Consider the following 14,787-nt stretch of genomic DNA (forward strand, 5'->3'; position numbering starts at 1 on the left):
TTCCAAAATGTGGTCATACAGAAAAGCCCAACTTGAGGGAGATTGAGATGTGACAACTGAATGCGACGCATGATCCTCTATTGGATTTTGGATTCAAACCAAAAAAATTACTACAGAAGACACTATTGGGACTATAAAAGAATTTTGGCTATGGATGAATCAGTGTTAGAGTCTTGTGTGACAACTCTGCTGTACTGAGATGCAGAGAATGTCTCGGATCATAGCAGATGAATAATCCAGTGCTTGCTTATGGGTGTTTATCTGGTGTTTATGGTTGTCACAATGTCTGCAACTGATACTTAAATGACTCAGTGTAGGAGGAGTGCAAAATGTTAAGAACTGATGGATCTTTTTTTTTCTTTTTTCTTTTTTTAAATTTAAATTCAGTTAATTGACATATAGTGTATTATTAGTTTCAGAGGTAGAATTCAGTGATTTGTCAGTCTTATATAACACCCAGTGCTCCTTACCTGATAGATCTTTAAAACCAAAAAATGAGATTGTGCAGGGGAAAGTGTGTGCATGGATGACTTAGAGAGTTATGACACTGTATTTGACGGTGTGTAAGTATGAGAGAGAGACAGTGAGTGAGAAGGAGGAAAAGAATATTTGAGGGAGTCTGAGAAAGATAAAGTCTATGCAAAATATGAAAAAAGATAGGGGAATATTAATATTTCAGGACCAGTTGGCTCTGGACCAGATCTAAAGTCTGTTGGGGTCTCTTTGGGTCACTGACCTGTTCGCATGCAGCCTATGGCCACCAGCCACCACTCAGGCACTCGAGGCAGGACCATGGCCAAATGGTCTCCCTGCTGCAGGCCACAGATCTGGGTGAAGACATTGGCTGTACGGCGGGATAAATCTGTCAACTCGCTGAAACTCCACTTCAGTTCATCCCCTTCGTTATTCACCCACCACAGGGCTGGGTTTGGACCTCTCTTGCCCTCCTGGTAAAGATCATACACCATGTGTTACTTCCTACTTTAAAGGAACTTTAAAGGAACTTATTTGTCCAATCTATTACCATAGACACATTGAAGTGAAAATGTAGCTCAAGGACTGAGATCCAATGTTAAAGAATTTATAGAATGACGAAAAGTTGGGGATACAGTGTGATCCAACCAGCTTCTTATGGTCTACTGTCTCCACCTCCTCTCGAGTCACATAAAACCATGAATAGCCTTCATGTCACCTGTTAAAACCTTAAAATTTCATTCCCCCATGTGTCTGTCTTAGTTACATATGGACAGTAGGTTCTCCTCTGTGCCTCAGTATTATCATCTATGAAATGGATACAATACTTCCTAGAAGGTAGTAAAGTTTAAATTAGTTATTTAAAGAGGTAAAGTGTATATGACAGTGCCTGGCACATAGTAAGTGCTCATAAAATTACTATCATTATTATTACAACAGAACAGGAGACTAATTTAATTCATGAATATTTGGCAGAATTTATTTTTAAAATTAAAATTAAAAGTTACTTCTAGAGGTGAAATAAGCAAGAAGGCAAACCTGGAAGCACCCAGGTAACCCTTGTTCCCTCACAGAAACATCAAGTAACCAACAGACTAACATAGCTTTGTAGGAACTCTAGAAACAGTCAAAGATATGCAGCAACCAACAAATGTCCAAACAACAGAAATTCACACTGAAAATGGTAAGAAATATCATGTTATTTTTGCTTACCTTTGCCTCATCCCCTCTCTGGTGTTGTGAAATATGGTTAGAAGGAAGCCACCTAATTCCCAACCCCTCCCTTGGGACAGAAAAAAAGACTAGAATTTTTTTCAGTATTCTGGGTTGTCAGGACTAGTTTCTGCCTCATTCAACTTGGAGCTCAGATACGAATGGTGACATAGTTTGAATATCAGGTTGGAGGTGTTGAAAACAGTGGCAGATGCCACAATGAGTGGAAACCGCAGACTGGCCACCTTGGGGTTGGGGAGGGCAGGCGGTGGGGAATAAAGACAGATGAAGGCAATAAAACGTCTAGGGCCCCAAGAAGAAGCAGGTATGAGAGTCTGAAGGAAATTAAAACATGAAAAAGCAGCAATGTTATTTGGTAAAATTGAGAAAAAAAGCACATGCATGATAGGCCTAGAAAAGACACATGCCTGAGACCTTACATTTTCATATGGTTAGATTACTGAAGGCCATTCTCACAAGGAACCAGCTACAAAAACAGAGGCTGGTTGCTTTTTCCAAATAATCCAGTTTTCAACAACAGATCACAAGGCCATGTTGCCCATTTGAAGGAAAAAAAAATCTCTAGAAGCTGACTCGAAAGAGACACAGGTTTCAGTTATTAGACAGAAACTTTAAAATGATTGTCTTAGGGGCGCCTGGGTGGCTCAGTGGGTTAAAGCCTCTGCCTTCAGCTCAGGTCATGATCCCAGGGTCCTGGGATCGAGCCCCATGCGGGCTCTCTGCTCAGCAGGGAGCCTGCTTCCTCCTCTCTCTCTGTCTGCCTCTCTGCTACTTGTGATCTCTGTCAAATAAATAAATAAAAATCTTTTTAAAAAATGATTGTCTTAAACATGCTGGAAAAGCTAAAGGAAAATAGACAAAGAACTAAAGCAAACCAGAAAAAAAATATATGAACAAAATGAGAACCAAACAGAAATTCTAGATCTGAAAATACAATAACTGAATTGAAAACTTTACCAGGGGGGTTCAACAACAGACTCAGTCAGACAGAAGAAAGAATCAGTGAACTTGGACATAAGTCATTTTAAATTATGGAGTCTGAGGGGCGAGGGGATAAAAATAATGAAGAAAAGTGAATAGAATCCAAAGGACATAGTATACAAACAATCAGAGCAATACACACATTATGGGAGTCCTAGAAGAAGAAGAAGAGAGAAAAAGGAGTGACAAGCTTATTTGAAGAAATAATGACTGAGGAAAAGCAAAACCATATTTGCATTAAACAAATTTACTTCTACAAAGCAGGAAAAATTATCCAGTGAAAAAAAGGCAGTTTCTTCAATATATGGTGCTGGAAATATTAGACAGCTATGTATAGAAGAATGAAATTCAATCATTCACTTACACCAAATGGTATGAAAACTCAATATGGATGAAAGAACTCAATGTGAGACAGGAATCCATCAAAATCCTAGAGGAGAACATAGACAGTAACCTCTTTGACATCAGCCATAGAAACTTCTTTCAAGACATGTCTCCAAAGGCAAGGGAAAAAAATGCAAAAATGAACTTTTGGGACTTCCTCAAGATCAAAACCTCCTGCACAGCAAAGGAAACAGCCAACAAAACAAAGAGGCAACCCACGGAATGGGAGAAGATATTTGCAAATGACAGTATAGACAAAGGGCTGATATCCAAGATCTACAAAGAACTTCTCAAACTCAATACCTAAAAAACAGATAATCATGTCAAAAAATGGGCAGAAGACATGAACAGACACTTCTCCAAGGAAGACGTACAAATAGCTAGCGACAAATGAAAAAATGCTCATCATCATTAGCCATCAGGGAAATTCAAATCCAAACCATATTGAGAAACCACCTTACACCAGTTAGAATGGCCAAAATTCACAAGGCAGGAAACACCATATGTTTGAGAGGATGTGGAGAAAAGTGAACCCTCCTACACATTTGGTGGGAATGCAAGTTGGTGCAGCCACTTTGGAAAACAGTATGGAGATTCCTTAAAATATTAAAAATAGAGCTACCCTCTTACCTGGCAATTGCACTACTGGGTATTTACCCCAAAGATATAGATGTAGTGAAAAGAAAGGCTATATGTACCCCAATGTTCATAGCTGCAATGTCCACAATCACCAAACTGTGGAAAGAGCTGAGATGCCCTTCAACAGACAAATGGATAAAGAAGATGTGGTCCATATATACAATGGAATATTACTCAGCCATCAGAAAGGATGAATACTCAACTTTTCATCAGCATGGATGGGACTGGAGAAGATTATGCTGAGTGAAATAAATCAAGGGGAGAAAGTCAATTATCGTATGGTTTCACTTACTTGTGGAATATAAGGAATAACATGGAGGATATTAGGAGAAGGAAAAGAAAAAGTGAAGGGGGGGAATTGGAGGGAGAGATAAGCCATGAGAGACTGTGGACTCTGAGAAACAAAGTAAGGGTTTTAGAGGGGAAGGGGCTGGGGGATTAGGGGATGGGTTGGCCCTGTGATGGGTGTTAAGGAAGGCACATATTGCATAGAGCACTGGGTGTTACATGTAAACAATGAATCTTGGAACACTATGCCAAAAAATAATGATGTAGTGTAAGGTGACTAACATAATACAATATTTAAAAAAAACACTTATTTATACAGTAGTACTCATTCATCCATCCATTCATTAATTCACTCATTCATTCAGTATATGGATATACAAATACAAAAGGCTCAATGAATTCCAAATAAGAAAGCCCAAAGAGACCCACACAAAGACACACTGTAATCAAACTACAAAAGCCAAAGACAGAATCTTGAAAGAACAAGAGAAAAGTTACCCATCATGTATAAATCCTTGATAAGATTATTAGCAGACTAGAAGACTAGAAGACTAGAAGACAGTGCGATTATATATTTAAAATGATGGGGGGGAAACCTGTCAATCAAGAAATTCTATATTCAGCAAAATTGTCCTTCAAAAATGAGGGAAAAATTATGTCAGTGTCGGATAAACAAAAATTGAGGGAATTCATTAACAAAAATTGAGGGTCTATAAAATCATTCTCTATAAGAAATGTTAAAAGGAGGAGCACTTGGGTGGCTCAGTTGGTTAAGTGTCTGCTCGGGTCATGATCTCAGTGTTCTGGGATCAGCCTGCATTGGGCTCCTCAGTCAGCAAGGAGTCTGCTTGTTCATCTTTCTCTGTCCCTTCCCCCACTCATGTGCGCTCTCTCTCTCTTTCTCAAATAAATAAAATCTTAAGAAAAAAAGAAATGCTGAAAGGAGTCCAAGTTGAAATAAAGGGATGTTACAGAGTAGCTTGAATACAAAAATATAAATAATAAATACATGGACAAATATAAAAACCAATATCACTGTTATTTTGGTTTGGGACGTCAGCTCTTATTCTTTTGCAGTATTTAAAAGACAAAAGTCTAAAAATGAATTATAATTCTATGTTAACAAGTGTACAATATATAAACATGTAATTTGTGACATCGGTAACATAACATGGGGAGGAAAGAGGGAGCCAGAAAAGATTAGGGGGTTTGTATGCAAATGAAGTTGCTATTAGTTCATTTATTTTTTTTTAAGATTTTATTTATTTATTTGACAGACAGAGATCACAAGCAGGCAAAGAGGCAGGCAGAGAGAGAGAGGAAGGGAAGCAGGCTCCCCGCTGAGCAGAGAGGCTGATGCGGGGCTCGATCCCAGGACCCTGGGATCATGACCTGAGCTGAAAGCAGAGGCTTTAACCCACTGAGCCACCCAGGCACCCCAAAGTTGCTATTAGTTTAAAATGGATTGTTATAACTTTAAGATGTTATATGTAATCCCTATGATAACCACAGAAATTTCCTACAGAATATACACAAAGGGAAATGAGAAGGGAATCAAAACATATTACTACAAAAATATCAACTAAAGACAAAGAAAGACAGTAAGAGAGGAAATAAGAGACCAAAAGCTATTTTAGCAAGAAAAAAATTAACAATAGTAAGTCCTTCCTCATCAGTAATTAGTTTAAATGTAAGTGCATTAAATTCCCAATCAAATGACTTAAATTGGCAGAATGGATTTAAAAAAAGAAAACAGGATCCAACTATTTGGCATCTACAAAACCGTTATTTCTATATGATGGAATATGATAAAACCATCCCCAAACTTCCAGAAATTATTTTGGAATAAAAATTTCATAAAACAATATTAATTTTATTTATTTTTTTTAAATTTTTTTTATTTATTTGACAGAGAGATCACAAGTAGGCAGAGAGTCAGGCAAAGAAAGGGGGGGAAGCAGGCTCCCTGCTGAGCAGAGAGCCCGACGTGGGGCTCGATCCCAGGACCCTGAGATCATGACCTGAGCCGAAGGCAGAGGCTTTAACCCACTGAGCCACCCAGGTGCCCCAAAACAATATTAATTTTAAAAAGCAAAACTGTATTTACATTATAATCCAAATGTATACAGTAGTATCCATCCATTCACTCAATATATATTTACTAAATTCCCATTATCTGTTAAGCACTGCTCTTAGACCAAAGAATATAATGGTGAAGAAGACATACATATACAAACATAGGTACATGGTTTTAAATATTTTTAAAATATTTTAAAATATTTTATTTATTTATTTGAGAGAGAGAGAACACAGAGGGAGAATGAGAGGGAGATGCAGACTCCCACTGAGCAGAGAGCCTGATGTGGGACTCAATCCCAGGAACCTGAGATCATGACCTGAGTTGAAGGCAGACACTTAACCAAATGAGCCACTCAGGCACCCTGGTTTCAAATATTTATAGTTAACTTTCATTTTGTTGTTATGTAAGCTTTCTTATTTCCCTAAGCTTTCTCTAACAAGCATTCTTTTTTAAAAGATTTAAAAGATTTTTTAAAATTAATTTCCAAAGCATGGTCAGAGTAAAAGTTCAGGCAATGCAGAATCTTATGAACAGAAAAATTTGTTATAAATAGAAAAACGTCCTCAAATATCTCATCACATTTTCACTACCTGAAGGTCAACACTGATAATTATCTGGAGTATATTCTTCCAGCAATTTTTTCCCACATATGTGCAAACCTGATCCCACCACATTTGCCCATTTCCCCATATGACTGGAACCAAAGAATAAACGAATAAGATAAGATTATATATATTATATAAGACATATATATCATTATATATCATTATATTACATTATATATCATAATATTACATTATAGTAATTTAATATAATTGTATATATTTATATATGCTATATAAAAATATATATGATATATAAATATATATTTATTTATATATCATATGTATTATTGTATATATTTAATATAATTAAATATATATTTAATATAATTGTATATTAAATATAATTTAATAATTTAATATAATATATAAGATACGATTATATATATTATTCCCTCACTGGGATAAGATAAGATTAATATATATGTATAGTCATGTATAAGTATTCATATTTATGAAAAAATAGTGTTATGACACAATCCTCTCACAACCGATTACAGAACATTAAGGAAGTGTAATGACTAGTTATGTTATGCACTGCTTATATAAGGAAAGTAGAATATGTAATGTTACTGTAGGAGTTTTAAAAGTGATGATAAAGCTTCTTATCAAGACAGAAAACATTTGTTGCTCAGAACTCAGGCAGTATTTTAGACCCTAACTCTCACAACTTGAAGGAGGTATTGCTTAAGCATTGATAGATTTTTGTGTTGAGGATTAATCTGATAATGTGAGACTCAGATAAAGTTCTTTTCCCAAGGGCGCCTGGGTGGCTCAGTGGGTTAAAGCCTCTGCTTTCGGCTCAGGTCATGATCCCAGGGTCCCAGGATCAAGCCCTGCATCAGGCTCTCTGCTCAGCAGGGAGCCTGCTTCCCCTCTCTCTCTGCCTGCCTCTCTGCCTACTTGTGATCTCTGTCTGTCAAATAAGTAAAAATAAATTTAAAAAAAAAAAGTTCTTTTCCCAGAAGATAGAAACACCTTCTAAACTTGGAGTTGAAATTTAAATTTTTATGTGGTAATGTTTGAAGCCAAAGGAAATTGTGATGTAGTTCCAAAAGATAAAATGCTTAGCATTTAACTTAGCAATAAAAAGGATGAACAACTAATGCACAAAGCAACAGGGACGATAAAAACAATAATGCTGAATCAAAGAAATCAGACACAAAAGGGTGCATCATGTATTATCCCATTTCTATGAAACCTTAGGAAAGAGAAATATAATCTCCAGTATCAGCAGAACAGTGTGGGCTCAGAGTTGGGTGGGTAGGGACTGACCACTAAAGAACAAAAGGAAACTTCTGGGATGACAGAAATGTTCTAAAACTCCAGGTTTACATTTAAAAGGTATGCATTTCATTCTATGCAAATTATACAACAACATAGTTGATTTAAATAAACAAAAACCTACAGAGCTACTCGAACTAAAATATTCTTTGAAGAAGGAAAGTTAGAAAGGTAGATCAATTACTTTAAGTATTCAAAATGAGATGATTCTTTCTGAATATCAGAACACATGAGAGGGGCACCTGGGTTGCTCAGTCGGCTAAGTGTCTGCCTTCAGTTCCGGTGGTGATCTCAGGGTCTTGGGATGGAGTCCCATGTCAGGCTCCCTGTTCAGCAAGGAGTCCGCTTCTCCCTCTCTCTCTGCTTCTCCCCCATGCTCATGTTCTTGTCTCTCTCAAATAAATAAATAAAATCTTTAAAAAAAAAAAAAGGTAAGAGTTTATGGCCTCTACCAAAAAAGAAAAATAGCCTCAGTCTTATTTACAACGAAATATAAGTTGAAATTCAATGTTTTCCATAAATTAATGATGGGATATGATAGACTAATAGAATTTATATCCTAATTGACATAGATAGAACATTTTGCCTAATAATGATATAATGTACAATCTTTTCCATTTCATATGGAACATTTACCAACCTCAAAAAATCTCAAAAGTTTTAAAATAGGGTATGTTTTCTGACCCCAGTGGAATTAAGCTAGGAATCATTAACAACAAGGCAACGAGAAACCCACCACCCAAGTATGTGGAAACTAATATGCTTCTATATAATCTATCAATCAGAGAAGGGTCATAAGGCAAATAGAAAATTTTTTCAACGGAATGTTAATAAAATATGACATATCAAAATTTGTACAATGCACCTAAAAGGAATACTTAGTGGGAAATTTGTATTTTTAAATGCATACATTAGAAAAGAAGGCAGGCCCAAAAGCTTCCATATCAAGAAGCTGAAAAAAGAAATCAAAGGAAATCAAATCAAAGGAAAGTTGGAGGAAGGGAATAATAAAGATAAGAGTGTGCACCAGTGGAATGGAAAACAACACAACTGAGAATATCAGTGAAGCCAAAGCTGGTTTTCAAAAGGTAAATAAAATTGATAAACTCTTTGGAAGACTTTTCAAGGGAAAAAAAGAGAATAAAGATATTAAACAATATTAGGAATGAAAAAGTGTATGCAATTATAATTCTTTTTTTTAAACGATTTTATTTATTTATTTTACAGACAGAGATCACAAGTAGGCTGAGAGGCAGGCAGAGAGAGAGGAAGCAGGCTCCCTTCTCAGCAAAGAGCCTGATGCAGGGCTCAATCCCAGGACCCTGGGATCATGACCTGAGCTGAAGGCAGAGGCTTTAACCCACGGAGCCACCCAAGCGCCCCACAATTCTTTTTTTTTTTTTTTTTTTTTTTTTTACAGATTTTATTTGTCAGAGAAAGAGAGGGGTAGAGAGAGAGAGGGAGAGGACAGAAGCAGAGGAACCAGCCAGCAGAGGGAGAAGCAGTCTCCCCGTTGAACAAGGAGCCCCAGGTGGGACTTGATCCTAGGACCCTGGGGTCATGACCTGAGCCAAAGGAAGACTTTTAACTGAGCCACCCAGGCACCCCTGCAATTACAGTTCTTACAGACATTAAAATAGCAACAAGAGAATCTATGAATAATTTTATGCCAATAAATATGACAACTTGGATGAAATGAACAAATTGCTAAAAAAAAAAAAATTCAACTCGCCAAAACTGATAGAATCAAAATCTTAATAACCTTATGTCTATTAAAGAAGTTAAATCCATTATTAAAAGCCTTCCTATGATGAAAACTCAAGGCTTCATGTCTAAAAGTTTTGGTGTGAGGGAGACAAGATGGCAGAGAATAGGAGGAGGTGCCGTTTCAACCGGTCCCCTAAAGTGAGCTGATTACCTACCAAGGAGATTAGAATTATACACTTCTGGATCTCTATGGGGGCAGAAGACGCCAGTGGGCAGGTAAAGTGGAGTGGGAACATCGATCGGACTGATGTCAGAAGATAAACAAAAGGGGGAGGGAGGTACCAGAAGCGACCTATTGGAAAGTAATACCCCAATATGAGAGTGCCCTGTGATTGGGGACCAGCATTAACTTGGAGTCTGGTTGAAAGCACTCAAAAAGAGCAAAGGGTCATAGGGGGAAATTGGGGGAATCAGGCCATTAGGGACAGGGGCTACCAACCCAGGACAGCCACCACCAGCGCTGAGCCAGAGAGAGTGCAGCGAAGAAGCCAGGTCTTGGTCTCTGAGCCACTGGCATGCCTGAGAGCATCTGGGTTGTGGTACCAGTAAGGGTGAGGGAGCCTCGCCAGCTGGCAGAACCACAGCCTTTTGCACTCTCCACACGTGTCCCGCGCTACCAGAGTCTGAGTCGTGCCTCACACCCTCCCCTGAGAGAGGTGCATGCAGGCGAGTCTGAGCACTCCCAGCCCCGGCCAGCATGAAAATCTCAGTGCGCTCTCTCTGCTTGGGACCTCTCTGGTGGTCTGGACCTGCCCAGACAGCCGCAGCTAGTATTTCTTGTGGTTTTGGGTACAAGTGGGAGTTCCTTTGACCCCAGAGGCTGTGACTGGGGATGTGCTCTGCCAGTGGCAGAGGGGGAATTTATGTGCTCTGGAGCACCCAGAGGGGAAGAAAATGAGGCTTCTCTCGGAGAGGGAGGTCTGGGTGCAGTTTGCTTTCCTCTAAACCTCCAAAAACCGCCAAAAGCAGCCAAGGTGAGAGAAAACAAATGAACAGACAAAAAATTTCCACAGAACAAAAGCCTGAAAAACTGGTTTCCTCAGAGCCCAGCCCCCTGATGGAGGCAGGAGGACTTAACTCTAGCAACACTACCTGAAAAACCAAGTGGCAGGCCCCTCCCCCAGAAAGCCAGCCCCCCCCCCCAAAAAAAACCCAAAACGAACAAATAAAAAAACCAAAAGGACAACCACCACTACTTCATAGATACAACATTTATTTCTAATTTGTTCCCACTATTCTGGTTTTCATTTTTTTATATAACTTTTTAACCTATTTACCATCATAATGAGATGTTCAGTATACCAAATTCCATAATAACCTTTTAACCTGAACTTTTTTGATACATATACCTGTGTTTTTCTTTTGCTTTTCTATTTTTTAATTTATTTTTTTTAATATTCATATAGAGATAAGCTTCTAGGTAATCCCCTTTCCCCAATCAATGCTACCCCTATAGGTAAACCAGTTTTAATTACCCTTTATCTCAGGAAAGTTGAGTCCTTTAACAAAGATATCAAAATACAACCAGGAAGAATCAAAATAACCTTCCTTGCCCACACTGAGAATTTATAACCACTCTCCCATCTTTTTCTTCTGTCAGTGTTTCTGTGTATTTGTTTTTGTTCTGGTAGTATATAAATCTTATACGTGGGGTTCATTTTGATGGGGCTCTTTCTTTATTTATTTTTTTTTCTTGTCATCTACTTTTGCCAGTCTTTTTGTTTGTCTGTTTTTGTTTGTATACTTCATAAAGTATACCTTTGGGACCCATTTGGGTCGGGCCTTCTCTTTTATCCTTCTTTTTTTTTTTTCTCCCTGTCTCTCTCTTTTTTCTTTTTTCTTTCTTTTTGGTGGGGACTCTCAATTGCTCAGAAGCATTCCAGGGTGCACCTTGCCTGCATCATGGTTGATACATTCAGCTAAACATTGGTTCAGCCATCTCTCACCAAAATGACTAGGAGGAAGAATGCCCAACAGAAGAAAAATTCAGAGACTGTGCCCTCTCCATCAGAGCTATTGGATATGGACATAGACAGTATGTGGAAAAGGGAATTCAGGCTAACAATTATCCAGGCAATGGCTAAGTTGGAGAAAACCATTAATGACAAAATGGAATTGATTAGGGAAGAAGTGAAAGTCACCAGGGAAGATGTTAACAATGCTCTCAATGAGTTCCAATCTAATCTAAATTCTCTAGCAGCTAGGATAACTGAGGCAGAAGATAGAATTAGTGATCTAGAGGACAAACAGAGAAAAAGGATCAGGAAGAGGCCTGGGACAAACAACTTAGAAGCCATGAAAACAGAATTAGGGAAATAAATGATGTCATGAAATGTTCCAACATCAGAATTATTGGAATCCCTGAGGGGGAGGAAAAAGAAAGAAGACTAGAGGATATAGTTGAACAAATTCTCTATGAAAATTTTCCCAATTTGGGAATGGAACCAGCATCTGTGTCCTAGAGGCAGAAAGGTCTCCCCTCAAGATCATAGAATCTAGAAAGACCTCGTGACACCTGATTGTGAAAATGATGAATCATAATTGTAGACATGAGCTCTTGAAAGCAGCTAGGGTGAAGAAATTCCTTATGTACAAAGGAAAGCCCATCAGAATAATGTCAGACCTATCCACAGAAACCTGGCAAGCCAGAAAGGGCTGGCAAGATATATTCAGGGCACTAAATGAAAAAAAACATGCAGCCAAGAATACTTTATCCAGCAAGACTGACATTCAAAATGGATGGAGAAATAAAGAGCTTCCAAGACCAGCAAGGTTTAAAAGAGTATGTGACCACCAAGCCAGCACTTCAAGAAATATTAAGTGGGGTTCTATAAAAGAGGAAAGAACCCAAGAGTGTCACTGAACAGAAATATATGGAGACAATCTATAGAAACAATGACTTCACAGGAAACATGATGTCAATAAAAACATATCTCTCAATAATCACTCTCAATGTGAATGGCCTAAACACTCCCATAAAACGGTGCAGGGTTGCACACTGGATAAAACGACAGGACCCATCCATATGTTGTCTACAAGAGACCCATTTTGAACTGAAGGATACATCCAGACTGAAAGTGAAGGGATGGAGAAGCATCTTTCATGCCAATGGGCCTCAAAAGAAGGCTGGGGTAGGGATTCTCATATCAGATAAATTATATTTTAAACTAAATACTGTAAGGGGTGCCTGGGTGGCTCAATGGGTTAAAGCCTCTGCTTTCGGCTCAGGTCATGATCCCAGGGTCCTGGGATCGAGCCCCACATCAGGCTCTCTGCTCAGCAGGAGGCCTGTTTCTCTTCCTCTCTTTCTCTCTGCCTGCCTACTTGTGATCTCTGTCAAATAAATAAATAAAATCTTTTAAAAAATAAAAAATAAAAATTAAACCAAAGACTGTAGTCAGAGATACAGAAGGACACTACATCATTCTTAAAAGACCTATCCACCAAGAAGATATAACAATTGTAAATATTTATGCCCCCAATATGGGAGTAGCCAACTACATAAGACAACTGTTAATCTAGATGAAGAGTCATATTGATATGAATACACTAATGGTAGGGGATCTTAACACACTACTCTCAACAATAGACAGGTCATCCAAGCAGAAAATCAATAAAGAAACAAGAGCATTGAATGATACTTTGGACCAGATGGACCTCATAGATATATACAGAACATTCCACCCTAAATCAACAGAATACTCATTCTTTTCAAGTGCACATGGAACTTTCTCCAGCATAGACCACATACTGGGTCACAAATCAGGACTCAACCAATACCAAAAGATTGAGATTATTCCCTACATATTCTCGGATCACAATGCTTTGAAACTGGAACCCAATCACAAGAAAAAGTTTGGAAGGAATTAAAACACCTGGAAGCTAAAGACCACCCTGCTTAAGAATGCTTGCATCAACAAGGAAATCAAAGAAGAACTTCAACAATTCATGGAAACCAATGAGAATGAAGACACTTCAGTCCAAAACCTATGGGATACAGCAAAGGCAGTCCCAAGGGGGAAATACATAGCCATCCAAGCCTCCCTCAAAAAAATTTGAAAAATCCAGAATATACCAGCTGTCTTTAAACCTTAAAGAACTGGAGAATCAACAAAAATTAAGCCAATCCCACACACAAGAAGGGAAATAATTGAGATTAGAGCAGAGATCAATGGGATAGAAACTAGAGATACAGTAGAACACATCAATGAAACTAGAAACCGGTTTTCTGAAAGAATCAATAAGATCGATTAACTACTGGCTAAACTAATGCAAAAAAAAGAGATAAGACCCAAATTACTAAAATTATGAATGAAAAGGGAGAGATCACAACTAACACCAAGGAAATAGAAACAATCATCAGAAATTATTACCAACAGTTATATGTCAATAAGTTAAGCAACCTAGATGAAATGGATGCATTCCTGGAACGTATAAACTTCCAAATCTGAATCAGGAAGAAATTGGCAACCTGAATAGACCAATATCTAGGAATGAGATTGAAGCAGTGATCAAAAACCTCCCAAAAAACAAGAGCCCAGGACCTGACAGATTCCCCGGGGAATTCTTGTTTATTTATTTATTTTTAATAAACATATAATGTATTTTTAATCCCCAGGGGTACAGGTCTGTGAATCGCCAGGTTTACACATTTCACAGCAATCATCATAGCCCATACCCTCCCCAATGTCCATTTCCCCACCACCCTCTCCCGTCCTCCCTCCCCCCAGCAACTCTCAGTCTGTTTTTTGAGATTGAGTCTTTTATGGTTTGTCTCCCTCCCAATCCCATCTTTTCATTTCCTACCTCCCCCCAACCCCCCGCCGCCTTGCATCTCCACATCCTCAAATCAAAGAGATCATATGATAGTTGTCTTTCTCCGATTGACTTATTTCACTAAGCATGATACCCTCTAGTTCCATCCACGTCGTCGCAAATGGCAAGATTTCATGTCTTTTGATGGCTGCATAGTATTCCATTGTGTATATGTACCACATCTTTATCCATTCATCTGTTGATGGACATCTAGGCTCTTTCCACAGTTTGACTATTGTG

The 14,787-nt window shown here is 38.2% G+C and overlaps 1 protein-coding gene across 1 annotated transcript in view; it reads right to left on the bottom strand.

Annotated features, from left to right (window-relative positions):
* Positions 1-14,787, bottom strand: part of ACSM1 (acyl-CoA synthetase medium chain family member 1) — a gene marked incomplete at its 5' end in the record, with an annotated part of 52,167 nt that overhangs the window by 24,986 nt on the left and 12,394 nt on the right. Inside the window, one exon of the mRNA XM_080830240.1 lies at positions 737-947. Coding sequence (XP_080686366.1) covers positions 737-947 — 211 coding nt within the window. The remainder of the gene's footprint in view (positions 1-736; positions 948-14,787) is intronic.

This window comes from Martes martes (assembly GCF_963455335.1).
Source record: "Martes martes genome assembly, chromosome: 18".
Classification (NCBI taxonomy): Eukaryota; Metazoa; Chordata; class Mammalia; order Carnivora; family Mustelidae; genus Martes; species Martes martes.